The following is a 27,679-nucleotide window of genomic DNA, read 5'->3' as shown; positions in this document are numbered from 1 at the left end:
TAAAAATTAGGTGTCAGTTGTCAGTCTTGGGTCAATAAAAATTAACGTACATAAAATATTTTAGATAAGGAAAATCACATTGAGAGAGAATTTTTGAAAAATAAAGTCTATCAACGTATTCATTCGTGCGTCCCGTCTTTTGACAAACACGTGTGGGTACCTACGACCGCGTGGGGTGGAGCTGCGTACTCTCACACGGCTCCTCAGCGTCAGAACTGGAAGCTGGGAGGTGCAGCACAGAGCATCGCGGGCGCTCGTTCGCTCGCATTAACCTGCTGCCGCAGAGTAACACGAACAATCACAGACGTCACTCCACACCTTCAGGGGAGATGTTCAGTGACCCAGTCGAAGAGTTCAGGTCATAACGACTGAGCTGACTGTTCGTTACAGGCTGTGTTATGTCATTTTCTACACGTAGGTCAGACAAACATATACGAATGAGTAAAGTTAGCAGTGTGGTTCTGTTGAAGTGTGTACAGCTTCAAAAACCAGATGAATCAGCAGAGAGATTTCTCAACATTCCAAGATTTATCTAAGTAAAAGTGATCCAATATAAATCGTGAAGTACGAAATGAAATGATTACTTAACACCTTTAGGCATCTGAGGACCTGACTACTCTATTTTTTTTTTTTTTAAATTGGGTCCAGGCAGGAACATTCTTTTGGCTTGAAAAGCCTGTCACTGAGTTCTTTCACCACATGTCTAACACTATGAAAACCCCTGGAGATTTTCAAGTGGCTTCCTGATTCTAGGGAGAGAGATTAAAATGCACTTGTTTTAATCCATTTCTGGAGCGAGTCTGCATTCTGCGTGTGTCTCGGGGATCAGATGAGCTGGTAAGACTCACCCCGAAAATAACAGGGGTGACAGAAAGCAGCAGCTCTGTGACGTGCCCTCTCTTCCGAGTCTATTGAAACCAATATAAGCCTTTGTGCCACCAAGAAAAGGTTAATTACACTATTTAAGGTGGAAGGAAACACATGTATAATACATTTTAGGGAGATTTCCATGAAAATTGCGTTAAACTAAAAGTAGTGATGCTTAAAGGGAATATTATTCTTCCCTGTTAGAGCCGAACGAAAGGCACGGAAGAGTCACGTGAACACCGTGCTTTCCCAGATACACACGGGACTGAATCAATCTCATTGGGACCCTTTCTGAAGAAGTGGCTCAACGCCCTGGTCGGAAGGATGTGAGCCAGGCAGATGGGGAGAGACTGCAGCTAATGAGGCTGTTGGCCAAGTGAAAGGAGGGTGGACCTCTCCCACCTGGACGACAACTGTGCCTGAAGCCTCGCAGATTTATCCTGAGGTGTGAGAAGGGCCGCGTTCCAGACGCTTCGTCCAGTAACATAGCCGACAGCCAACTTTACATGACCTAAACTTCTAAAATATCCAAACACCTAAACTACACGTAAACATCAGTTCCTCCGCACTTGAGCTGCATTTCAGTGGCTCTGCAGTCACGAATAGCCGGCGGGGAGGGTCCTGGACTGTGTGCTGGGCTAGAGGTTTTCTCCAGGCAAAGGATGAACCCACCCGTCTGTTCCACGCGTGACATGAAGCAGAGGACGCCGGTCACGAGGACTTTCCTTTAGATCTTCAAAGTGCTGGCTTAGCAACTCTAGCAAAGGAGAGTTAGGAGACACACGTTTCATTGGAGGTAAACTAAGCTGCATGCGGTGAACAAACTGTGCCCCGTCTCCACTTCTGCGTGACCCCGGGTAACCTCCTACGAGAATACGTCGGTACTTCACACGCGGGCCTAACTGTCCACCCACACCTGGAATTCTGGATACCATTTCTGAATTCAGTCCTTACAAGTCAATTGCAAGCCACAAAGGAAATGTAAAAATTAGCATTCTATTGCATAAAGCACACATGCGTACTCAAGATAAAACATACTTCGGAAGGCAGGTGTCGCCATTCCACTGGGACGCAACAGCCACACTTAAATTCACTGTGCTCTTCATTAGAACTTCAAAGACAGCAGCATCAAAGGGATTACAGTCATCAAGGCCACGAATGTCCAAACGAGAGTCTGGATATTGGAGAAACCAAACCAAAGGCAAAGATTCTACGCAGAGATTAAAGCTATTTTGACACTTTAATTAATGTTCGTCTCAAGACATAAGTGTAAATCAAACAGGACGCAGAGTCACATCCCACAGGCGTGCACCCAGCAGCTCCCCTGAAGTTACAGAAGCTCGTGTGGGCCCCCGTTCTGGGGCCACACGCGTGTGCTGGCCCACAGACGGCCTCCTCAGATGTGCTAATTAGCAAGAAATTACAGCCTAACCAGCACCCCACATCTGGCAGACAGTAAATTAAGTGATGACAGCTGCTTCATGGTTTGAGACACTTCTTGTTTTCATTTTAAATATTTAAAACTTACTTTGCACGCGAAGAACTTGGATTTTCTGAAGAAAAGCTGTGAATGAGCCAACTTTTAAGGATGTAAAGAATCAGATGAGTTTCTACGTACAGAGTTCTGCGTGTTCAAGGGACCAGGCAGTACACAAATGCTAACCCCACAGGGGACTGATTTACAGTGACGGCAAGCGCTGAGGTGAGGGGTGAGACAACAGGATGAAACGAGGAAAACACGTGGGCAGCAGAGGCTGGCCCCCCTGAAATCAAGTGTCCGGTGGGACACAACTGCGTCCTGAGTCTTTGAGGATGGGAGGCTTACGCTTAGATGAAGAACCTTTCTGAAAAGAATGATTTTTTTCAGTGGAAAAGCTGACAGACCAATCACAGGGCCACGGCTGGGTGACCTGGGCCCATCTGTTCGTGGAGAATCTGCAGACGGAGTCGCGGACGGCGCTGCCCCATCCTCACAAGCAGCACGGGGACTGCACTTCGTCTCGCTCGGGATGTTTAATCACGAATGAAGTCTGCATCACAGTTGTGCCAGAACTGCATTTTTACCATCGAGATGTGTCGGGGGAGTAATTCTCAGGTGGTGTTTTGTCTGACAATTAAATCACCGATTTTCACGCCTGCTCGGGGCAAACACGTGGGTAGCTGTGACCCACATGAGTTGAAGTATCCGGAGTTACTACTGTCTCTTGACTCAAGGAAGAGACACGACCTTCCAACGAAAAAGTTAATAAAACGACAAAGCTACTTGCAAGGGTAAAATCAACACGTAACTCCTGGGCTATTTACGCCTACTGGTGCTTGCGTCTTGTGGATACATCCTAAGTGTCGTCTACTTCTCCGGAAAGTTCCATAAGAAGGTTGGAAGACTCCCAAGCCTCTAACACGGACAACGAGGTCACAAGCTCCAGACGACTGTAGCAGAAAGAGACACACAGTCACTGGTCCCGACACGTGGGACTTGAGTGTGTGCCGCGTGGAGGTCAAGCTGGCAGGCGGCAGAGAAGTCAGAGCTGCCGGCCGGGGGCTTCTCGGTGAGCCTGCTTGACTCAGTAACCGCTGTCAGTTGAGCACGGACAGCTCGTGTGGCCGGGAGGTGGTGGCCACTAGGGCATGGGATGGGCGGTGGCGTTTCCGCCTGGATGCAGTGAGACCCCAGCCCTGTTCCCGCACCGGTGCCCCAGGCCGTGGGCTCCAGGCTCCGCCCCACCTTCTGCAAAGGGACGGACCTCGTTCCCTAATGGAGCTCGCAGACCCCGCGTGAGGATAAATGCTGTGTAAACGCAACGTGTCTGTAAACTCCTCCTTCGTCCTGGCCGCTAAACTGCACCTGCTCCGAATTCCCCGCTAATAACGAGACCCTGAAAACCAGGAGCTTCTAGCACAGCGAGGAGGGCTCACCGCAGCCTCCGATCTCCAGGAAACCGTGTCCCTCACAGGCCCGCGGCAGAGGCCGCGTGGAGAGAAGAGTTTGGCACGGAGACCGCACAAGAGTCATCCCCACGCCCGGCCTCAAGATAAAACAGGGAGGCGACGAGACATGGACCAGTGTGGCCGTTTGCTGCACTTTCCAGAAACTGCTGGCGGCGTGTCGGTCTGCCAGCTGCCTCCACGATGTTCTTTATTAAAAAACAAACCCGACCCTGACACCCGGGGCTGGGAAACAGCTGACGCAGAGTCTGTGATGAGGCACCAACAGGCTCTGAATGAGCCCCCACAAAGGACTGGTGTGCAGACCCCCACGTCCCGGGCATTTGCTGGGGACTGCAACGTGCCGTCAGCGTTACAGAGTTTTATTCTCCAGCTTTAAACTCAGAGCATCCATCAGAGAGCGAAACCCCCCGCCCTGGGAGCAGAGCCACCACCGAGGGCAGCTCAGAGAGGAAAACGTTCTCTACTGATTAATCCGTGTGTTCACCGCTGTCGTTAAAAACTCAGCAAGCATTTCTTTCACGTTTAGCACATTCCAGGCCCTGGGGACCCCCCCGTGAGGACATCCCTGCCGTCCTGTTCTTCTGTCCGGGGGAGGAGACCCTGAGCCAGACGCCTCACTGAAACACGCGGCATGTTCCAGGTGACGCGCTCCAAGGGCAGCTTCACGACAGTTTTGTGAAAAGCACGATGTGTATAAAACCCCGTGGACTTCTCTGCCTAAACCTGGGGTCCAGTTTAATATTCAGTTACCTCCAGGTTCATGGAATTTTTTTTTTTAAAGAGTGAGAGAGAGAAACACAAACATCTCTAAATTTCACACCTGCATGTTAATGAACATATGATTAGAAAAAAAGCCCACTTGACGGACAGGAAAAGAGGAAGAATCGTTCCAGTGGGGCTTCAGAAAAGCAACTCCCTGATCTCGGGCCACGGGCGGGCCTCCGGGTGCCGGGCCTCCGGGTGCCAGGCCTGGGCTCCCCGAGCCGGTCCCGGCGCTGCGACCGGACGCTGGCGAGTGCGGGTGGGGCCTGCCGTGGGCCTCCGCGCCTGTAAGACAACAGCCATCTCTCCTCCCCCTCACTTTTCAAATGTGGTTCTGACGAGCACCGATCCAGACTGCGCTTAGGAACAGAAGCGTTTCTGCAGCCCGGCAGGTGCCCAGCCAGTCACGCATCTTCCGCGCTCCTGAACTTCAGTGGGGAGCAGGCGCCGCCTGCCCGGGGCGGCTCTGGGGCTTCGTGCAGTGAACAGGGAGCCGGGCTCCGTGCCGAGGCGGCTGCAGCCCGCGCCCTGGACGCGGGAGCCCGAGGGCCACGCACACCGTCCTCGGGAGGCGGGCGGTCCCGCCTGCGAGGGCTGCCGCTGCCGCTGCGGCCTCCGCCCTCTGGGCTCCCTGGCTCACGCTGCGCCCCGGGGCTTTGGGTCTCCCTGACGACGGAGCTGAGGCCTGACTGAGCACCGGGACAGCTGGCGCCGCTGACCAAGCCGAGCCGAGCGGAACGGGAAGCCACTCGGCCTGACGCCGAGGGCCCTGGACCCCCAGGGGACCTGCCCGCTCTGTGACAGGCCACGCTCATTTCTGCCGGCCTCAGGGCTGCCCACTGAACACATGGCACGCAGGACCCAGCGGTTCCCCGCTTCAGCCACCCAGAACGTCTGTTATCGACCCTGTTATCTTCGGCACTTGGGCCTCGGGCTGCAGGCTGAGAGAGGGAGTGGCTTTCTGTGTTAGCACCACTCCCCTACTACTCGCCGTGTGCTGCAGGGTGCTGCTGAGGGGGCTTTTCTTGCCGGATGTGTAAGGAGCCCTAGACGTGGAGCAATAGTGACGGACCCTGTATCTGTCCTTTCCCCAGGGTCTCTGCTTCAGAGACTCTGCCCCCGCGCTCCTGTCCTCTACACCCAAGGGATGCAGATGTAGACTCTGAGCATCCTTTGAAAAGCGCACAGCATCTGCCTCTTCAATAACCCCAAATGCCAAAGTAACTCACTTCCTTTTGGTACAGTCTGCCAGACAGTACAAGCCTTTTAGAGAATTCCCTCACAGAGACAACTCAGCCTCAGTCTGCAGGAAAGGGTGTGAGGGAGGACACTCCCCCGTCCCACAGTTAACACCTAAGTTCATGCTGCAAGTATTCAGAAGCAAAGAGAACTTTGACTATCTCACGCATCACAGACCGTTTTGTAACAACACAACATTAATGAGCAGGAGGGATTAAATGGTAACTACCCAGTATCGGCAGAGAAAATTCGAACATGGTGACTATCTATCTGCAGATACGCCCAGGGCTGCTAAATCCATTTCAAACTGGTTCCCTCCATGTCACGAATCACCTCTATAGTATTTTACAGACACGAGGCACAAGATAAATGTCTCTGGATTTGATTCCATTGATTGTGTGACTGATCCAAATGGCAGTGAAGGAAAGACCTGCTATAAACCAATAAAGAAAACACACACTGTCCGTTAGAGAAAGCGACACGGCACACAGAGACAGTTAAAGAACTGCCCCCACATTTGCCATGTGGGTTTTCCTTCAGGAGCTCAGCCGACCTGCACCTGCTCCCACCAGAAACTAGCGGGGTTCCTTAGCTGGCGAACCTTCTCCTCCCATTTCTTACTTACACTCATGGTAACATCGGACACGACTGATCAGTTCATCATTCCTTATCTCTTTGCCCCTTGGCTTCCAAAAAGAAATAAATGGATAAAGAGAGGTATAAGTGTTCTTCCTGATAAATCCACTGGGAATTTCAAAGCTCTCCCACTATTTGTGTTTAGAAACCACGGCAGAGCTCTGCATTTTAATGGCTGTGTTAGGATGACATAAACCCAATGTAATTCAGTATTTTATGAAGGAAGGCTTTACACATATGAATGTGTGTTTCCTGTAGTCTATAGAACTATTTCCTCACTAGGTTTCACTGCCATCTACCTGTCACCTGAAAGGATCTGTGCAGATACAAGTTTCACAACCAGGTCAAGAAAACCGTAAACCAAGCTCACCGTACACGTGTGTAGCACTCCGCTTTTGTTGGCGTCTGAAAAGGGGCTGAAACATTAATATCAACCTCATTCAATCTCTTCTTCTAAACTTGGGAACATTAAAATGGCCTAAACAAATTCTATTTTAGCCTGATACTGCTACTGAGAATAAATGATAACCAGCTAGCACCAAGTAAACGTTTGAGTTTCAAATAGCTTTGGTGTCTTTGTAAAGACAAAAGGAAGTTGGTGGAATTTTTTCCTCATTTAAAAAAAGTATTCTGAGCTATGAGCATTTAGCTTCTGCATATCTTGCATTTTAGAGAAAGGCAGTTCCCTCAAATTCGGCTTATATGCCTGAATAATTCTTACATTTCCAAGGAATCAAAATAAAAGCTGGAAGGATCACACGCAATGATTTTGCAATTAGTGGGCCACTAAGGGCCTCTTTTCAGAAGTGCTCAGACGTCATTGGAGGAGTAATTAACAGGCACCGGTTGCTGACATTCTAGGAGAACATCTGCACTTGACCTTTATGGCAGGATAAAACTTTGGGATAGTATTTGTGTGTTTTTTTCCACAATCCTTTCCACTGCAAGCAGCTCCGTGGTTCCTCTCTGCAGATATTTTGTTGGGGGATGGGAAGGCAACTCCAGGTTAATCTTGCCTTGACTTTGGTAACAACCTAGACTCAGCAGAGGTTGCCCAGGGGTCAGCGGGGAGAGGGCAGAGAACACAAGTTTGCAGAGAACGGCGGCTGGAGGATAACCTGTGGGTCTCTGAGCAGCTGAGTCCTGACCACACAGTGGAGGCCCAAGAACCCTGAGGCCACGCAGAAGGGGACATGGAAACCTTAGGGCAGCGAGTGTCGGTGACCAGGGGGCCTCCGGATGCCTGGATGCCACGTGGGAGTCCTGGCCTTGTAATGCCCCGGGTTCGCCCCCAAATAACCGAGGCAGAATTTCAGATATCAGATATTTGCTGTGACACGTGAGTGGATCGCCTACAACCTAGCTGTGCAAGAAACAACACAGCACTTTATTTTCTTTAAATCAGCTCAGTACCAACTCTGAGCATCCCACCCCTCCTGCCATCCAAGAGGAAAAGCTGCACGAGAGGTCTGAGGCAAGAGCACAGCCCGGGGGTGCGCAGATGCTGTATTTTAAATATTAAGTGAGTGCAAACTGTTACTGTCAATGAATTTAGATATTTTATAAACTGTAAATTCTCAAGTCAACCAACCTTACCTTCAACAAACATTTACTGAGTGCTGTCCAGCCCGGGTGCTCAGATCAGGAGCTTGGGCGGATCTAACCTCAGCTGCAGCACATCCCGAAGTGCCCGAGCGTGGCCGAGCCCTTGGCCGACACCAGGAAACCCGTCAGCGAAAGACCGAGGGTGCCCTGCACCCAGGGCTGTGAGCACCATTTCGGGCAGGAGGTGCCCGCCTGCGAGCGGCAGCCTTGCTTAGTGGTGACAACGGCATCTGTGACTTCCAGCTGGCTTCACCGGAGCCTGGTGGGGTAAGACTGGTGGCGCCGTTGCAGGTGCCCGTGCGGCCCGTGAGCCGTTAACCGCCCCCGCCCCCGACCTCAGGCTCCTGGCTCTGCGCTGTGGCCCCGCACACACGCCGCTGAGCTCAGGAGGCGTGTTCTGTGCCAGCAGCGGCGAGGGGACCAGGAAGCCCTGGGCCCTGTGGATGTACACTGTCCCTCTGCTGTGCACTGTGTCCTTTGATGCAAACTGAACACCCAGGGGTGGTAAACTCCAGTCCCTGTTCTACAAGTTTCTGACACGGTGTTCAGCAGCTCCTAAGAGTGCTGGTGACTTTCATGACAGTGGAGGAAGTGCCGTCAACAGTGAACATGAAAATAATTTCTGATGTCAATTACCTGTGAGAAACCTAACACCGCAGATACTGAGAACTGCACCCGTCGTACCCTGTGGCCCCAGGGAGCCTCGCGCCTCGGAGCAGAGAAACCCGCCGGCGCCACCTGCCCCGAGCTGCGACCCGCCAGCAGCTCGGTCAGGCCGACACCTCCTTCTCAAGAGAACGTTTCAAATTCAAAACCTAAAATGCAGAGGATTAAAAATTACATCGAAATACAGTCAGCAGAATGTTAAAAACTTCTGCGGTGTGTGTGCCTGTGAATGCAGTAAGGGATGAGATCTGTCAGCAGGACCAGTGACTATCGTGGTGTCAAGGCCTGATGAGCATGGCCGGTGTCTGGAAATCCCTGCAAGAACTGCCGGCCGAGGAGAAACGGACACCAACACGCAGGGGGTCGGAGGCACTGCTCCCGTGGGCGTGTTCTGCTGCACGCCTCACCGAGGGACAGTGTAAACTAACGTCAGATGCTAGGAAAAATAGAGACCCACTTTTGTGTCCCATCTCAGTTCCTGGGCATACTAGGGACCCACAGGGGGCCGTGGACTCCGGGCCGGGGACCTCAATGCTGCAGCCCGCGGCCTCTGCGGGGAGACTGGCTCCAGCTCCCTCTTACAGTTTCCTGCAGGGCCTCAGCTGCAGACCTGCCAGGTGAGGATGGGATCCTTCGCCCTGGAACTACCCGCCCTTAACCCAGCAGTCAGGAAGAGCTCGGGGCCCTGCAGCTCTGTTTCTGCTGCGTCCCGGGCCCTCCTTCAGCCAGCTGACCGCCTCTTGGTTGCTTCTGACGCTGGGCCTCTCACCCCCTCCTTTATGGTGACAGACACCGGCTCCCACCCTTGGTTCTCTTCCTAGACCAGAATCTCACTGGCCCTCCGGCTTATGCACGCTGACATCCCTGGCTAACGAGTCACCTGTCCCGGCGCAAGGCTCTCAGGGACCCACCTGAGCCTCTAGGTGGGACTTCCCTCCCTGATGTGTCAGGCCCCCAGGGGAGGGTGTGGTCCCGGGAAGGTAGCATTTGCTGCCTTGGGCCCGAGCCTGGGCTGCACATGTCCACGGAGCCCATGGTCCTGCAGGACAGCTCCCTGGATGTGTGTAAAACCTGTCACGTGGCAGTCGGCAACAACCGGCTTTCTGAAACGAATGGTGTTCTCATGCTTTCAGATCCACCTGATAGATCATTTTACAAACGTAGTGTATCGACATCTGTGAGGACACCTTCCGTCGTAATGAACCCTCCCCCAACCACCACCGCCCCTTCAAGGACAGGAGAGTCTGATCCATCTCCTTAAATCCAAGTAGTTTGCAAGCGTGAAGGGCGGCTGGTAAGAATTCTCTGTGCAAATACTGCGACCATTTTAAATACAGAACCTGAAGAAACACCCTCTGGAGATGCTGTATCAGTCACGCCCGTCCAGAGCACAGACGAAGGAACGAAGGAACATCTCCACCCGTGCAGGAGGGGTTACCGCGAGGACCTGGCTCCCGCGACGGAGGGGCTGTCAGGACCCGAGGTCCGCGGGCCCGTGGCCAGCTGGGGGAGAGCTGCCGGGTGCGCTCCAGTCTGAAGGCCCGCAGGCCCAAGACTCAGAGCTGATGTTTCACCTCAAGCCCAAAGGTAGGAAAAAGCAAATTTCCTACAGTCGGGCCGGGGGACTTCCCTCCAGCTCAGGGGAGGGTCAGCCTTTTGTTCTGTTCAGGCCTTCAGCTGACGGCGCGGCCCACCCACACGCAGGAGGGCTTCACTCTGTCTACTGGCTCAGAAGTTAACTCATCAGGAAAACACCCTTGCAGACACACTCACAACAACGTCCGACTAAACACCTAGGCCGGCAAGTTGACACCTGAGCGCAGCCATCACCGGTATCACATTCCTCACAACAGCAGTGCCTCAGTCCTCAACCACCCGCCCAGAGCAAAAGTCACCCAACCACGAGCGCACAGGACCAGAAGGAGTGATGGCGTAAGGCGAGCCCATTTCAGGACGTCTCCGCCTCTTCCCCTTCTTGAACGAGTGTCCAAGGGATGATGTTTCGTAAAGGCTAATCTCCAGAAAACAGAAATGCCAACAGGAGACCGTTTTGCCTAAGTCCAAATACACCACATTAAACTGTCAAGGTGTTTCTTGGAAACGATAAGCAAAGAAGAAAAATCTGAAGTTACAAGAGTAACGCGCGCTATACTTTTTCATGCATTTTAAAGATAATATGTGTAAAATTGTGAAGTCCAGATAATCCACAGACGTGGTGTGTACACAGGACGCTACGGCCACTCTCCCCTGGTTTCCAGCGTCGATTCACATTCTGCCTCACCGCAAGGAAGGAAGACCAAATCCTGACAGCGAGCGACGTGATTTAAAACCACTGCTACAGTGTTTCTCCCTGAGAGAAAAACTGTTTTCTTTTTAAAGTTCTTAGAATATTTTATAATTTTGTGAATTTAAATACCTTGCTTTAAGTTAATGTTTTTTTAACGAATAGAGTGTAAGAAATAAAAGCCTTAGTATCAATGCTTTCTAAACATACTTATGAGAGGATGTAAGTATATACAAATAGTAAATATAATTCACTACCATAGCCCAAATGTTTTGACATCTAATATTTCTACATCTTTAAAAGGGAAGTACATTCTATTTACTTTTTATATTTTTTGGCTGCACTCACGGCTTGTGGGATCTTCGTTCCCTCACCAGGGATTGAACCTGGGCCCTCGGCAGTGAACGTGTGGGGTCCTAACCACTGGACCACCAGGGAATTCCCAGTACATTTTAAAAATACACGAAAGTTAGGATTTTTTTTGTTTTAATAAAGGTGTACTTTTGTTGGAACACATCTGGCCGGGGGTAGGAGGGAAGGAACTTGTGCTGGCAGCTACACTAGTTAGATGAAGAACAATCAGTGAAGGCTTCCTGGAAGAAATGATTCCCGGGTCGACGCAGAAAGCATAGCTAGGAGTTAGGTAAAAAAAAAAAAAAAAAAAAAGCAAATTCTGGTGTCAGCTGATAGTAGATGCTGAAGCCCAGACGTGCAAGACTGCCAGGAGGGGTGAGTGCCCGCAGCGGGTGGGAGGGTAGCTGGGGGCGGGGCCGTCTGGTCAAGGCCTGGCCACAGACGCTGTCGCCGTGGCGCAGGAGAACCACAAACCCCCCCGGGGCGGGGGGCAGTGCTGGACCGGCTGCATTTCTGATGTCGGAGGCAGTGGGGAGGGTGGGTGAGAAGGGCTCTTGGGGGACCAGCTGGAGGGCTGAGCCGAGCTCCAGGTGAGCACAGCTGGGTGCGCCACAAAGGGGGCGATGCAGGTGGGCGGCCTGGGCGGCCTGAGAGCTTGGCCCCACAGCATTCCTGTTTCCGCAGGACCCTAAAACCTAGCTGAACGACGCATTCGCCCACCTTTCTTTATGCGAGCACAGATTCATGTATCTAGTCCGTGCTTATTTAGGGCACGGGATGCTAGCTGTTGCACCTGACCGGTTCCCTCACCCACACGTTGAACAGCTGTTTCTTCCAGTGACCGATACACCTGGCCCACGATGACCCCATGGCATCCCCAGCCCTGGCTCGAGGAAGGCAGGGCGTGGCAGTTGGAAGAGATCTTATAGGGGAACAGGCTGGGGAAGGTGCCAGACCCCACACGCTGGAGGCTGCCTTGGAAGTGGAAGTCACGGTGTATGCTCGAGGGACAAGGTACCACTGAAACACAGACAACCGAGTAAGAAAGGTCCACGGCTGTTTCCTTGGTCGTGCTTGGGTACAGATTTTCCCTTCATTGTAATGACTTCTGGAATCACTTCTGACACACGTTGAGAAAATTTCTGACCCAGAGAAAAATCATCATAATCTAATTTTATAGCGTTTTCCTCCACGATATCAATAACCTTCCCTCCCTAGAAAAATCGGGTGAAATGCATATTTAGACAAATCTACCTGATAAATCATTTCACAGATGAGAAAGAAACCATGTGTGAAATGACAGTAGATGTTTTCAAAACCACTTCATTTAGGAGAGGACCCTAATCAATAAATCGGTGGGCATCTTCGCAACGAGAGAAACAGTGGGATGGAGAGAGGCCTGCACTTGCGGGCCCAGAGCCAAGCAGCGGGTTCTGGTCCTGTTTCCATTCCTGGAGGCTAGAACAAAAGCGTCTGTTTCAGCCGAATCACCACCCGCCTTGAAGGGTTGAGGGAAAAAGCAGGTGAACTCACAACCCCCCAAACAAGCAAAACATTCACTGGCAGCCTCCACCTGGCGTCTGCCAAATCATATTCTAACAGGCTTAACGAACTTCCATGCGTGTTTGATATTTCATTATTATTAGATGAATATTATTAACATTACATATTTGCATTCATACAGGTGAGACAACCAAAGAACACCCACTTTTACGATTCAAGCTCAAAAAGAAGCATTTAAATAAATCTAATTCTTCAAAATAATCACTGGGAATGTTTTTGAAAATAACTTTTTGGGAAATTATTTACAAAAACTAATTTCATTTTTTATTTTATTTTTTTCTCAGTCGTTATTTTGTTGAGCTTTTTATTAGAATATAATTGCTTTCTACTGTTGTGCCAGTTTCTGCTGCACAACAATGTGAATCAACTGCAATTATACATCTATCCCCACACCCCCTCCCTCCCTCCCACCCTCCCCATCCCAGCCTCTAAGTCATCACCCACCGTATCCCCACGTTCACCTCCCTGTGCGATGCAGCACTTCCCACCGGAAGTATAAGAGAAAATCAATTTGTCAAAATCACCTCTCTCTCTCTCTCTCTCTACACACACACACACACACACACACACACACACGTCAACCAAGGAGAGCTGTTAAATGTCACATGATCTTCCAAGCAGCACTTTAACACAAAATCACTGAAACCCCATTTTTGTCCCTGACAGGAGGCTGAATCTAACTGGAAGTTCAGCTCGAGCAGCAAGTGGGCATTTACAACCTGCTCAGTTGGATGCTTCTGTTTCTCTGTGTTTTTCCCGACAGGGCTTTCTCATTTCTTTGGTATTTTTCACAATCTTATTAAGTAGCCTACTGTTGCATGCTATCTCAACTCTGTTTAGGAAAGAAATATAAACATTCCGTTTACAAGGCTTAGGGTAAAACAGGGGAAGGGAGGAATTAAGGATTCACCTATACCTACGTTTCTTCAAAAAGGCAACTTGTAATTTGATGTTTCAATTATTTCAAGGCAACTTGGTACTTCTCCTCATGTTTCCCATCTCTTCTCTCACTTCCCAGACCATCCCCAGACTCTGGAAGGCATGCCTGCCCTCTACCCCCGCCATAGTCTGGAGGAGATTTTAACTCCATAACTAGGCCAAGATCCAGGAGAAACTTTGAAGAGAAGCATTTCTTTTTTTTTTTTTGGTGCATACATGTTGGAAATACAAAAATGTACTTGGTAAAATGATATGTACATAAATTAGAATTTTAGTCTGAGTTCTGCACTGGTTCTTGTATTATCTCTATGAAATCTGTTTTATTTTTATTCTCCCTGGAATGACAGCTCTATAAACAATAGAGTCATTTCCCACTAGGTAATTATTGTTTCAAAGCACTTCTGAAGACCAGGAGAGCGCTTAATTGTCACTTGCTCGTAGGAGACACTCAAAGAATATTGGCGAATATATCAGTAATTATCCCTCAAAGTGTGTTTTTCAAAACTGCAATGATGGTAAGGCTCATTACTTCCCTAATTTTCTAATTTGCTCATTTTCCACATTTTTTTCCATCCCCATGATGGGTGGTCCCCAACGCCAGGAGGGCAAGGAGTGGGGAGAACAGGACCCCCCAGGAGGAGAAGCACAGGCTCAGCCCCGCCGCCCGCAGGGTGCTGACGGCGGCGAGCAGTGCCCACCATGGGGAGCCCGGCATCTCTTGGGAAGGCCCGGGCCCACACAGTGCTCTGCTCACGACTCCTCAGGCTGCCGTGATCAGTGACTCAGAGTGACCACCTTTCCTGGGCACCACGGAGAACCGAGGACCTGGAAAGCGAACCTGCCCAAGGTCTTGGAGGGGTGATGGAGCGGGGGTGAAGCTGGTTTCCTCCCGCCCCCAGGCTCTCCACGTGGCAGTGAAGGCTCAGGGCAGCGGCCCGAGTCCTGCAACCTGTAAGTACCGGTAATCTCCCCAAAGTCCTGCGAACCGTCTTGTCTGCAGACACACCCAGCTCTGGCGATGGCGGGTGACATGGCCCCTCCCCCACTCGCTGCCCAGTGCTCTCACACGAGCCAGCTCTCTCCAGTCCTCCCCAGGACTGTCCCCGACACCCCCCCCACCACAGGACCGCAGCGCCACATCGCACGCTCTTCGCATGCCTGCCTGTGCCTGAGCCGCCCAGCTTGGCCTTTCTGCGTGGCTGGCGACCGGCGCTGGCTGTTTTACGGGTGTCCTGGGCCATGTTTATTCACCGCGTGGTGTAAATAACCACCGTGCAGTGAGAGACTAGGCAGTGACATTCAGCTTAGGTGGTAAATTTTCAAAGGGGTGGGTGTGGTTTTCCCTAAGAACAGAGGGAAACTGTGACCTTGAACCCGCACAGCCCTGAGATTATGAGGGAATTTACACGATCGATGGACTTGCTCCACGGCGCTGACTCGCGTTTGCGGATCTGCTCACCGGCCGCAGGGACGCGGGCTGGACCCTCAGCAAAGGACCCTAGGCGTCCTCGCGCGTCAACCGACACTTCACTGCAACCTGTTAAACCCTGGTATTTCAAACACAGTCATCTCCCAAATGTCCCTTTTTTTCCCTATACAAAAGTTTATGAAAACTCTACTTGACTGTTTTGAAGAACCTTGATAACCAATAGATTTCATCCCAAGAAAAAGAAAGGTTATCTCTGAAAGAAAGGTTTCAAACCACCGTTGCAAGCAGGACCACGTCACAGATGCCACTTGGGAAAGTCTCCAAATGTTTGGCGAGTAGCTTACACCCGTTCCGCGCAGGACAGAGGCTCCCGCACAGGGAAGGTCAGAGGGCGTCCCTTACCTGCCGTGGGTCTGACGGTGGCGGCGACGTCGGGGGGCGTCAGCATGAGGACACACTCATCACCCTGGGAGTAGCCGGCCTGGATGGCCCGGAGGTAACTGTGGCTCCGCGTGCGGAAGCAGCCCGGGAGGTCCAGGGCGTCCATGGCCTGAGACTCCACTTCGCCGAAGACGGATTCACACACCGACTCGAACTGCCCGTTGATCTCCGCCTCGCTCATCTGAAACGACCGACGGCCGAGGTCATCACGGCCACGTCGCGACAGAGGAGAGCAAAGCTCACCCCCATCTTCACTTACCTCCTTCCATTTTCGGCATAATTAAGTTGAAATCAGCGTTGGGGATTGTTACGCTTGGGAAAAAGCTTATCGGGTTATGTCTTACAGAACACTAGGGACAACGGCCAACTCCCCAGACGTCCTTGAAATCCTGTGGGCCCCGAGGCGGCGCTTTAATGGGCGGCTGGCAGTTATCCCTCAGCCCAAGAGAGACAGCGAGGCTGAACGTTTAGCACATCGTTCAAAATACTAGGCTTCCCTCCTTCTCCGTTTTCCACGTGATGCCTTCCTGTGCAGGGCTGTGCCCACAAACCCTCGTGGAAACACTCTGCTTCCGCGCGGCGTCCTGGGAACCACCCCCCGCTGGGCAGGGCGCCCACGGCTGCGGCCCCGGAGGGCGGCTCAGCGCCTGACCCCGGCCCCGCCAGACGGCAGGGGTGCCTGCGCTGCGACCGACAGTTCAGCGGGTAACGTCGGAAATGTCAAGCCTGAGGTTTAATTTCCTGGGAAGCTAAACGTTCCAACTGCATTTTAAAAAGAAAGGCTTGGGCTTTGGCTCGTGGAGGGGTTATAAGACGTGTGCAGGCAGGGGCCCGGCCGTCGGGTGAGCCGAGGGCCTCGCATGCGGCCGGTGGCGGGACACGCCTTCCGAGGGCTTAGGTGGTCACACGCGTGTGTTTCCCAGGAGCCCCAATAAAGTGACACTGAGCGCTAAGGCAAGGCTGAAGAGCACGGGGTGGGGAGGGAGGGAGATTTTAAGACCCCAAAACCCCAAGCGGGCTGGTGAGGCGCAGCTGCTCCCAGGCCCAGGGTTCAGAGGCGGAGGTGGGGGTGGGGGTTGTGTGGGGGGTGGGCTCGGGGGTGTGGTTTTCCCCCCGAGGCTGGAGGGGACTTGGACAAGCGGCCCCTCCCCCACTGCTCCTGCACTTAGGCCCCCCCACCCTGTGCACCCTACATGCTGACACGGAAGCGGATGCTTGAGGTGACGCTGACGCCTGACGCCTGAGGCTCTGGGGGCCGGGAAACGGAGTGGACCCGGGGCTCAGGGAGAGGCCAGGACAGTCCCCCAAGCAGGGTTCACGGAGGCGCCTGCAAACCCGGGCTGGTCTTCCCGCACAGGTGGACTCTGCCCTCCTACCCACTCTGCCCCCAGCACCCCAGTCACTCCTCCCGGCCACATCCTTACAGCTGCCACGACCTGGGCAATGTCTCAGCCCAGCACGTCCAAGACTCATTCCTTCCACGGCTTAAAACGTCACCCACCGTGTCCTGAACACCCCCAGTTACGCTGACAGGTCAATGCAAACGTGTTGTTTTAAACACCAGATTAATCCTTTTCCTCTAAGCCTTCACAGAGTCAAAGCAGGTAAAGGAATTAGATTTCCCCTTCAACAGGGAACACGTCTCTGCCCACCTCTAACGGCAAACGTGGGGACGGGTCCTGCCTCTACCTGAGATTACTCACAAGCTAGAATAATGGCTCCTTTCCTTTCACTCAGCAAATCTCAGTGGGCACAGGCCAGGGAGGAAGGTGCTGCGGGGATTAAAGGCAGGGCTTCTGGCCCAAAGCCCAGGTGAGAAAGAGAATCTTTAAGGTGTTCAGGCAGAAAAGACCGGAGGAAGTGAACGGACGACTGCACTCACGTGGATGGTTTGAGGGCACCTGACGTTGGAAAGAGACAGATTCAAGGCGAAGACAAATGATGACACCCCAGCATGACTGCCGTGGGGGCCCAGGGAAGGAAACGCATCTGAAACACTCACACTGGCTTGAAATATGACATTTTCTGGAGTACAAATTCCTTTCAATCTAAGTTTTGCCTTATGTGGAATTATACCAAAAAGTCTCAGACTGTTTCATGTCACTTATGTCAAAGATGCACATCCGATGACCTAAAAAGGCCAGAAAATGGGTGCTGTCGCCAGCGCCCGCCAGCTCCTGGAGGCAGGGTTTTGGTGGACCCCTCCCCTTCTGCAAACCCGCCTGCGCCTGGGTGCTTCTCCATCGGGAAGAGACACTGTCGAGCTTGCATGTGCATTTCACAAATGAGGGATGGACACTTCCGTGAGGACTACTGACTGGGCCCGTGCTTCCAGCTACAAAACTCATCAGTGAGGTTCTAGAAATGAAGGGGCTTTTTTTTTTCCCTCTCCAACTCAAACAAGTAGTTGAGAAGGATCTCAAATTGGTCTAGACAAAAACTGAAATGACCTGTTCTCTGAGAGCCAATGTGTTCCCTAGCCTGAGGGAGACTTGGAAGAGTGGGTATTTTACGCTGCAACTCAAACCACGGTTCAGCCCCACTGGAGAGGCCGCAGGAGGATGTCAGGCCAGCGCGGTCGGTCATCCGTGTGGCTGCAGCACCCGACTCCTTCTCTGAACCACAAACGCAGAGAAGCACTTAAGCTGCCGCTGGAGAATGTGGGGTCCGAGAAACCAACAAAGAGAAAACTGGGACGCTGGTGAGAAAGGGGACTGTCCTGCTGGTGGCAGAGAGGCCGCCACACCGCGGGCGGCAGGCTCCTCGCCGGTCAGGATGGATGACGACGCCCGAGCACGCGTGACGGCGAGGCTGGGGGCCCTGGCGGCTGGGGCACAGCTGCTGGGAGGGAGAAATGGGGCAGCCGCTGCGGGAGACCGTAGAGAGTTCCCTCAGAAGGTTGGAGCCAGAACTCTTGTCTGGTCAAGCAGCGCCACTTCTGGGGAGACACGCACGAGAACGGGAAGCAGGGACACCAACGGAGACGTGTGCACCCGTGTTCACAGCCGTGCGACTCACAGCAGCCAAGGGGGAGCAACCCCCGTGCGTGCGGACAGACGATGGACGAACACAAGGTGGTCGGTCCATCCGCACGACGGGACAGAACTCAGCCTCGGGAAGGAAGCGGCGTCTGCCAGGCCTCCGTACGGTGGACCCCGGGGGAGCGGAAATAAACTAGACACGGAAGGACAAACACCGGCTGAGGCGCTCACGGGACGTCCCTGGAGGCGTCAGGTCTGCAGAGACGGAAAGCAGACGGTGGGACCAGGGGCTGGGGGCGGGGTGGGGGGCCACGATCCGTGGGGACAGAGTGCAGCTGGGGAAGATGAGAGAGGCCTGGAGGTGACAGTGGTGATGACTGCACAACAGTGTCGACGCACTTGATGCCACTGAACTGGACGTGAAAAATGGTTAAGGTGGTAAATTTTAGGCATATTTTACCATAATTTTAAAAAAAGGATGCGTGGCAGAAAGAAGCTACGATCACACTGAAACAGCTTTTCAAAGACGACGAGAAAGAGAAGAGAATGGCAGGACCTGACAGAGGGGAAGGCGAACGTCCTTCCTGGAGGGAGGATGCAGGGTCCCCCGCTGAGCCGATCTCCCGACCCACCCCCCCACCCCCACCCCGCCCGGATGCGCAACAAAGCCTCTGCGGCGGCCCTGAGCTTCCCGGGTTCCTGGGAAGATGGAGCAGTCGTCAGAATTATCCCAACGGTGGAGGAACAGAAGAGGCTGTCGCAGGGCTCAGGAGGACCTGGCCAGGCGGCGCCCCAGCAAAGATGCGGCCCAGGGAAGACGCGGCCAGGACCGGCTCAGAGCCTCGCTCCCGCGCTCGGCCTCGGCGCCGTTTTCGCCCCGTCCCCAGAGCCCGCCCGCTCCGCGACTGTGGCCACGCTGCGGATCCCAGGGTGAGGCCGAAACTGTCCCACCAGCGCGTGGTGCACTGGCTCGTGGGAACACTGAGAACCAGGCCTGGGCGGGTACAGGCTGGCGACGAGGAGGTGAGGGGTGAGGAGGGCTGGGTCCGGCGGGGAAGAGGGAGAAAGGCTGCAGGGACTCGGCCAGGCCCCCCCCAGGGCCCCCTCTTTCCTCTGGGGCCTCCGTCTCCCTCAGGCAGTAAGAAGCCGACACACCTGCGACCTGGCATCTAAAAGAATAAGGGAGGGTGTGACCTTGCTGGCTTGTCTGGAGCTGAGAGGAGCGTCTGTCCCCAGAAACATACGACCCTGGGCAGCGGGCGCTGGGGACCCTGTGTGTCCCCTTGGGGTGGGACTCAGACCCTCCATGGGGGGGGCGTGACACGGGGAGGAGGCTGCTCAGTGCGGAGGGGACGAGGGGGCGTGGGGACGAGGGGACGGGGGGACGGAGGGGATGGAGGGACGAGGGGATGAGGGGGTGAGGGGGCGTGGGGACGAGGGGACATGGGGACGAGGGGACCTGGGGGTGAAGGGACGAGGGGGACGGAGGGGGTGAGGGGACGAGGGGACGGAGGGGACAGAGGGGATGGTGGCCAGGCGGCCAGCCCGTCAGCCAGCACCCCTGCTCAGAGGAGGGGAGGAAGAATGGCAGCGTCATACATGCCACCCCCATGACGCCTATAAATTCCAGGTGTGATGAGCCCAGGATGCCTCCGGCTGCAGTGCGGCGTCTGCTCAGGGCGCGTCCCCGGCGGGGCTGCCCCGGGGGGCGGGGGCGGGGGCGGAGGGGGGCGCACCTGGCTGACGCAGCTGGCCTGGCTCAGGGTGCTGACGGCCCGCATGTAGCTCTGGTTCCGGGAGCGGAACTTCGGGGAGTTGTAGTTGGCAGCGGGGTCCAGGCTGTGGCCGGCTGGCCCGTCACTGGCGGCGTGCAGGTAGCTCTGGCTACAGGAAAGACACGGAGAGAAGAGGAGAGGCTTCCATGAGCATCGCCGGAGGCTGTTACCAAACTCCGTCCTCCGGCGGACACCTCTGCCTCATGGAAATATTCCTGGCAGACACACTCACAGATGTGACGTCATCAGAAGTAACAGGGACCTGTTTACCAACGTGCTTTGAAGCCTGACTTATGATCAGGTAGTGAAATTAGGATCCTTCCACATAGAAAGAAAAAGTCCTGAAAGCACAAGTAACTCACACACCATAAGAGCGAACTAGGCTCAAAACACCATGAGTGTCTCACAAAAATCACGGTAGCTTTTGGCAACTTAACACACTCAGAAAAATAAAAGACAAAATCAAAGGTGTGCCTTCAGTTTTAACGTACGAAACGTTGTCCAGTTTATGCAACAGAAGCAGAGAGCAGACAGAGAAATCAAACCTGTATTCTCATCAGTCATCGTTTTCTTTCAAGAAGCCTTAAAATCTATTTCCTCTGGTCTCCCTTCTTGTTATTTTGCAAAATGTTAAAAGTATGGGAAAACCTTGAGGGTGTCTGGCAGAGAGAAGGTTCAGCGTAGCTTACGTTTCTGGCTAATTGAACCCTTTTCAGGTTTGGTGACAATCTTTCCACAATATAGTGAGAATTCCTCTGATTTGACCCCAAACAGGAATGACTGCGGACACAAATACTAAAGGTGTTCTTTCTGACTGTCGGTCACAGTGGGGTCATGAAACAGGAGCACTGCACTGGCCTGTGTACAAAAAGGCACATAACGGGTAGAATGCTCATTCTGACGTCATGTTTCACCAAAGAACGCTCCTTGTTTTTCAAAGTAAACTCTTGATGTAAATTGTTTCTCTGTGATTTACTTCCTGAGAAATGGGGCAGCAGACAGAAAATTGGGCTCGATGATAAGTAATGATTAAGCAAAGCCCATTTATTATGAAGTCATTACTACGGGTAAAATTAAGAATACGCATTTTTAGATATTAATAGAATACAATTTATAAGTTATAATAATAATATTTTGTTTTAAAACCAGGTGTATGATATATTCCAGCTCCTACTTCCCTCCTCTCCACTCAAATCAGACAAAAAAAAAAAAAAAAAAAAAAGAGAGAGAGAAAAGGAAAGGAAACAGGAGAGAAGTGAGCTTGGAGCTAGCTCTGACCTTGGCTTGTAAAGGGCTCAAGTCTCTGCCCACTCCTCATCAACCCTGCTGCTCCGGGCCGAGGGTCTGGGCCGGGGGTCCAGGGGTCTGGGCCAGGGTCCGGGCCAGGATCCGGGCAGGGGGTCTGGGCCGGGGGTCTGGGCCGGGGGACTGGGCCGGGGTCTGGGCTGGGGGTCCGGGCTGGGGGTCCAGGCCAGGGTCCGGACCGGCACAGCCATGGGTCCCTCTGCTCCTCCGTGGCCCCATGGCTGGAGCCTGACAGGTGCGCGACCACCCCCAGCACCTGCAGCTGCCGCGTGGGGCCCAGGCTGGCTGGGATATGACCTTGTCGGCCTCACCTGCACTGTGTTGAGTCCGAGGTCACCTGCAGGGGCCTGAGCATCTTGGCCTCCGTGGCGGGGCGGGGGGGGGGGGGGTTGGGGGGGAGGTTGCTGCCTGGACTCTCAGGCTCTTGGCTCATATTTGTTTTTGCAAAAAAGACAACTTTCTGTGTTTCCCGAGTTGCTGACTTCACCCCGCGATCTCTGCAGTCAGCGCTCTTATTTCCTTCCGATGGAAGAACCTTCCCTGCGGATGGACACTGCTCTTCACGCTTCCTCATTCTCAAATTAAAGTTCTGAGAGTCGTTAGGAGAAGGGCTGTGTCTTCTTTATCTCTGCATCCAGGTTTGCAGCCCAGAGCCTGGTGCCGTGAGCCGGGGTGGGGGTGACTCAGAACCACAGCGAACGCCCCCTCCCTGGCAGCTGGGGGGCACCCACACACGATTCCGTGCAGTTTAAACCCGTTTTCTAACGCACAACCCTCTCTTTATTCGAACACAGCGTCTCACAGGAGAGCCGCCGCTCCGGAGAGCTGCTCAGGTTGTTTTCTTCTACACATAGGCTCGCAGCAGCTATGCTGGGCCCCGGCAGCATCTGACGGTGCACCACCCCATCCAGTCCTGTGGGCACCCCGCCTGGGCCACGTGGTGCAGACGGGGAGGCCGAGGCGCACCTGGCCCAGGCGCCCCGGAGTGAACGCAGAGCTGGACCCTGGGCCCAGGCAGCCTGGCTCCAGAACTCATGCTTTTACCCTCAAGATGCCAGCGGCTGAGTCACAGGGGCAGAGGGCCCGAAGGTCTGGGCTTCTATCACTCCAGGTTTTTTAACGAGTTAAAAAAAAACACCCCACTTCAGCCTCATTAGGCTTAACAGAACTTTAAAAAAAATGTCCTTTGCTTAGCATGTCCCAATCCTGTGCAGGAAGGCAGCGACCCTCACAGACCACAGACCTGGAGACCCAGTCGGGAGCCGGGACTGGGGGTGCGTCGAGGCGGGGAGGGGCTCAGGGCTGCCGTGTCCCACGTGGAACAGGGGCCTGGACCCCAGGGCCTTTCCCTCCAGGACACGCCCTTGCTCCTCCTCGGAAATCCGTCCTTGGGGATGGACACCAGTTTGAAATTGCCTTTAAGCCCCTCCATTACTCCCTGACAAAGACAGCTGTGCCCAGCTGTCAGGCATGGAGATACATCTTCACGTGCAGACTTTCTGGTGGCTCAGAAATTCTTCAGAGGAAACCACAGAGCGTTTTCTAAAATAACATGAACATATTTTTTTCCAGTTTTTTCCCTTCCAAATGATGCCCACATTAGATAGTCATATATGCATACACGAGATTGGAAGCCTATTTTGGAAAACCGTGAGAGTGAAAAGGAGTGGTATAAAAGGTTTCCTAGTCCTCCGCTTTTTCCTTTTCCTCTGCAAACTGTGTCAGGGCCGTGTCCTGGATCGAGGGCTCACAAACCTCTTCTGTGACCTCGGATCTTTGCAGAAACAAATCCACATAACAAAATACGTGTCTTAAGCAGGCCTCTGCCTTCAGCTGTTTACATCCATGTGGACACACCAGAGCATTTAGACAAAAGAAACAGTCCTCTTTATTTCTGTCACCTTAGAAAAGCAGTAAAGGCTTTAAGTGGTTGTATGAAGAAGAAACATAAGAAATTTTTTTTCAAACGACGTGTTTATCCCAGATACAGAGGGAAACGTCACATTTTCATAAACGGAATCTGACCGGGATGGCATGCATGTGCGACCACTGTCTTCCCTGCACTACATGGAGAATGACGTGTCATGTTTACATTACACCTAAACATCATTAGGGACGGGTGTGTGCGTGTGCGTGTGTGAGAGAGATAGATGTGCGTGTTATTCCTCCGACAAAATGGAAATTATTCTAATGTCTTTCAGCACATGTCACATAAGCTTGCAATTAATTACGTGACTTCAGAAAATGTTCTTTCCAGATTATTTCCACACTTAGACTAAACGTGTCCTTTAAGCTTTAAGTGCAGTCCCAGGAGATGAAGGTGTGCTCGTGCCCTAATCATGCCATCCTGGGCTGCGGTGTCCGCGGGTGGCAACACGAGCCCTGAGACCCTAAAACTGACATCGGGGGGCCTGGCGCTTGGGGCCTGGGGACAGATGGGACCTTCCCGCCTCTGTGGAGGCTTCCAAGACGGGACGGGAAACAAGCTCAGAATCAGGCCGCTTCACCTGACCCGAAGGCCGGGAGGGCTCTGGGAAGAGTGGCTCGCGTCAGGCACGCGGCTGGAAACGCCTCTGGAGAGGAGGCGGCTGACGTCCCGCAGTCTCCCCTCGTGCCTCCTTCGGCCGCTCGGACCTGCTGCTCTGTTTCTGTCCCTCTGCTCCTCACGTGCATCGTTCTCCTGACCAGCGAGCCCTGCGGGGAAAGGCCTTTGCACGCTCCGGTAACTCTGCCGGGAGTAGCGAAGACAGGGTGTGAGCGCCGGGTAAGAAGGCAGGGCTCCCGGGTCGGCCTGGAGCTCACAGGAGCACCAAGGGATCGATGTCACCGTGTTCCAAACACGGTCCCAAACGTGTCCCAAGTGGGACCTCCGTATCCTAGAAAGTTGCCCTGCTTACCTGAAATTCAAATGTAACTGTGTGTCTCTCTTACACCCGGCACTGCGGCGAGGGAGGCAAGCGCAGGGCGTACGGTGTCAGGGACGAGGCGGGAGCACAGATGCCCCTAACGCACAAGGGTGGGCGGAGGGGATGCTGGGGGAGAAGCTTCCGGAAACAGACCCGCGGGGACGGTGCAGCCCCCTCTGAGGAGTCTGAACTTGAGGCCACCAGGGAAAGGAAAGCACCGCAAACCCCGACCAGGGAGTCAGTCCCGGGATGGGAGCTCTGAGGGTGCAGCAGGGGAGAGTGACCGCCACACGCTGGGGACACGGACGCGGGGGGCCCGGGTCAACATCAGCAAACACAGTATGTAATTTGTCCTCAGAAGGCCCGGGCGGGGGACGGGACCTGGTTCCCAGGCTTGTCTGTGCCGTGTGGTAGAAATGTCTTGGGGCACACCTGGGGGAGCGGACAGGGAGGCCGGGGCTGCTCAGGGGGGGCCCCCATTTTTTTTTTCCACGTGAGATTTTGTCTGAACAAAACATGTCAAAAGTTTACTTTTTTTGGAAAAGAACAAACCGAAGTGAAGTCATCAAAAAGACAGGTGTTTTTTTTTCCTAAAACAGAAATCACAGAACAGAAAAATAAAAGCCATGACATTGTTATAAACTGAGACAAACTGACACCCGTGAAACGCGCAGATCTCACACACACGACTCAGCGAGTTCCAACAGGGGTTTGTTCTCTGCGAGCCCCGCCCACACCCCCCGTCAGCCTCTCATCGTCCCTTTCCTCAAGTCCAGCCCTTGTGCTGAAAGTGAAGGGGCGTCTCGTGAAAGCTGACCCTTCATTTCCCAGATGGCTAATCACGTGACGATCGGCCATTTGCACATCTTCTTTTGTGAAGTGACTTTTCAACGTTTTCCCCCCATTTTCAAGTGGGTTGTCTTCATCGTTTTGTTTTGTGGGAGGTCTTTATATATACCGTACTCAAATCCTTTGTCAAATGTGCATTTCCAATATTTTCCTGCACTCTGTGGCTTGCTTGTCCCCACCTTACTGGAGTCTTTCGATGAGCAGAAGCTTTAAATTTGGATGGTTAGAGCCAGTCTTTGTCACGCGGGTTTATTCTATTTGAATTTTCCTTCGCCTCCCGAGGGACCATTGGAAATGCCTGGAGACATTCCGCTGTCACAGACTGGGGTGGGTGCTGGGTAGAGGCCAGAGATGCTGCGAGAGTTCTGTAGTGCACAGACAGCCCTCAGCGAAAAAGAACTGCCTGGCCCCGAGCATCAACAGTGCCGACAGTGCTGAGGCTGAGACGGCCTGGGCGACTGTGACACCAAAACTTCTGTCTTAAGAGCACACGTTTTCCACACCAGCTTCATCCACATTTCCCTCAAGTCAGTGCTTCCTGGGCATTCACCAAGACAGACGCCACTTTGAAACAAACCTTAACAAACTTGAAAGAATAGAAATCATACAGAGTATGTTCTGGGACCAAAATAAACTAAACGTGAAATCAATAACAGAGAGATTTCTGAAAACTCCCCAGACACCTGAAAGTTAAATGGCAGTCTTCTAAATTGGTTCAAGGAGGAAGCCACGGTAGAAACGTAAACACGCCTTGCACAGAGGACCGGGGTCGGGGGAAGCTACAGCACACCACACTGTGTGACGAGATTAGAGTCAGAGACGTTGTGTGGACTCGCGTTCAGCTTCCTACAGATGCAGATGGTGGACAAAGTGCACGCCTGTGGGCACACGTGTGTGTACCGGCTCTGCCTGCTGAGGACACCAGCCGTGAGCACCCCCAGTGCCCGGATCCTGGCTTCTGAACACCATCCTCCTAGAAGGTGATCCCGGGAGAGGCAGCCGGCTCCGGGGCTGGGAGGAATCCGAGAGTGTGAGCTGCCCAGCTCTGGGCTTCTGGGTCAAGATGGCTTTAGCTCTTCTAAGATCCTTTGCATTCTCACACACATTTTAGAAGCTTCCTGTCAGTTTCTCCAAACACCGCGGCTGCTTTGAGCTGCCTCAGCTTGGAGTGGGATTGTGCTGAAACACGCTACCGCAACCCTGGAGAATTAGCGTCTCAGCAGCACTGCGGTTCCGTCACAGTCTGTCTCCCCGCGTGTCGGCCTCCTTACACGCAGCAGGCTGCCGGTGCGCGTGCACAGCCTCTACACGTGCGCGTACAGCGGACTCACAGAGGCGCGCCTCAAGCAGAGTCCCAGCCCGGGGACAACATAGCCCGGAGTGTGTGGCTGCTGTCCGGAGCCCCTTCCCGGGGCGTTTTATCTCTACCTTATGTCGTGACGCTGGCTCACCGAGGCCTCGGTTCTTTTGCCGTTGTTGTTTATAGAGAATTCACCGCCGCCAGAGGCAGAGGCGGGCTCCTCCCACGGGACCACACACGTTAACTGTCTCCTTCCCCAGACTCCCGGAGCCGGGGGAGGGCACATGACCTCCGCTCCTCGACGAGACGCATCCCCCAGGCCGGCGTGGAAGGCGGGATCACCACGCAGAGGCCACGCTAGCAGCCCCCCGTGTACAAGGGCGCGTGGCTAGGGCTCGGCCCCGCAGGGGTCAGACCGAGCGGTGTCCGCACGACGGGCGGGCAGGCGGAGCGAGGCCCCTTCCCTCGTGTTCTCACACGTGTCCTCCCTGCTTACTGAAAGAGCTCGCCGTTGCCTTCCGTGTGACCAGGGAACCGTGCTTCCTGGACGCCGACTGCTCCAAGCGGCGGCTGAAGCCACACCCGGAGTTTTACAGAGAACAGTGTCCCCCAGGGTCCCCCCGGCTCCACTGAAAAGCCCCTCCGGTCCCTTTCACGGAACACACTGCTGACCGCGGGAGCTTCTAAGTCACGTATCACAAAACTGGCCCAACGACCAACGTCTCCACTAGGAACTGCTGACGTAATCAGAATAGAAGGTATCCACTGAAACCTTTCACAGTCAGCATTTCTGAGGTCTATTGTTTGAAATGTAACTTGCTAGCATCTT

General features: G+C 53.5%; 1 protein-coding gene across 1 annotated transcript in view; it reads right to left on the bottom strand.

Moving 5' to 3' along the window:
* Window positions 1–27,679, bottom strand: part of DLGAP2 (DLG associated protein 2) — a 520,454-nt gene that overhangs the window by 33,742 nt on the left and 459,033 nt on the right. The window contains exons 6-7 of the mRNA XM_057696969.1: window positions 20,452–20,599; window positions 15,696–15,915 (exon numbers count right to left, since the gene is read on the bottom strand). Coding sequence (XP_057552952.1) covers window positions 15,696–15,915; window positions 20,452–20,599 — 368 coding nt within the window. The remainder of the gene's footprint in view (window positions 1–15,695; window positions 15,916–20,451; window positions 20,600–27,679) is intronic.

This window comes from Hippopotamus amphibius, chromosome 10 (genome assembly GCF_030028045.1).
Source record: "Hippopotamus amphibius kiboko isolate mHipAmp2 chromosome 10, mHipAmp2.hap2, whole genome shotgun sequence".
NCBI classification, from domain to species: Eukaryota; Metazoa; Chordata; class Mammalia; order Artiodactyla; family Hippopotamidae; genus Hippopotamus; species Hippopotamus amphibius.
The sequence above is the reverse complement of the archived record's forward strand: the minus strand, read 5'-3'. Positions and strand labels throughout refer to the sequence as shown.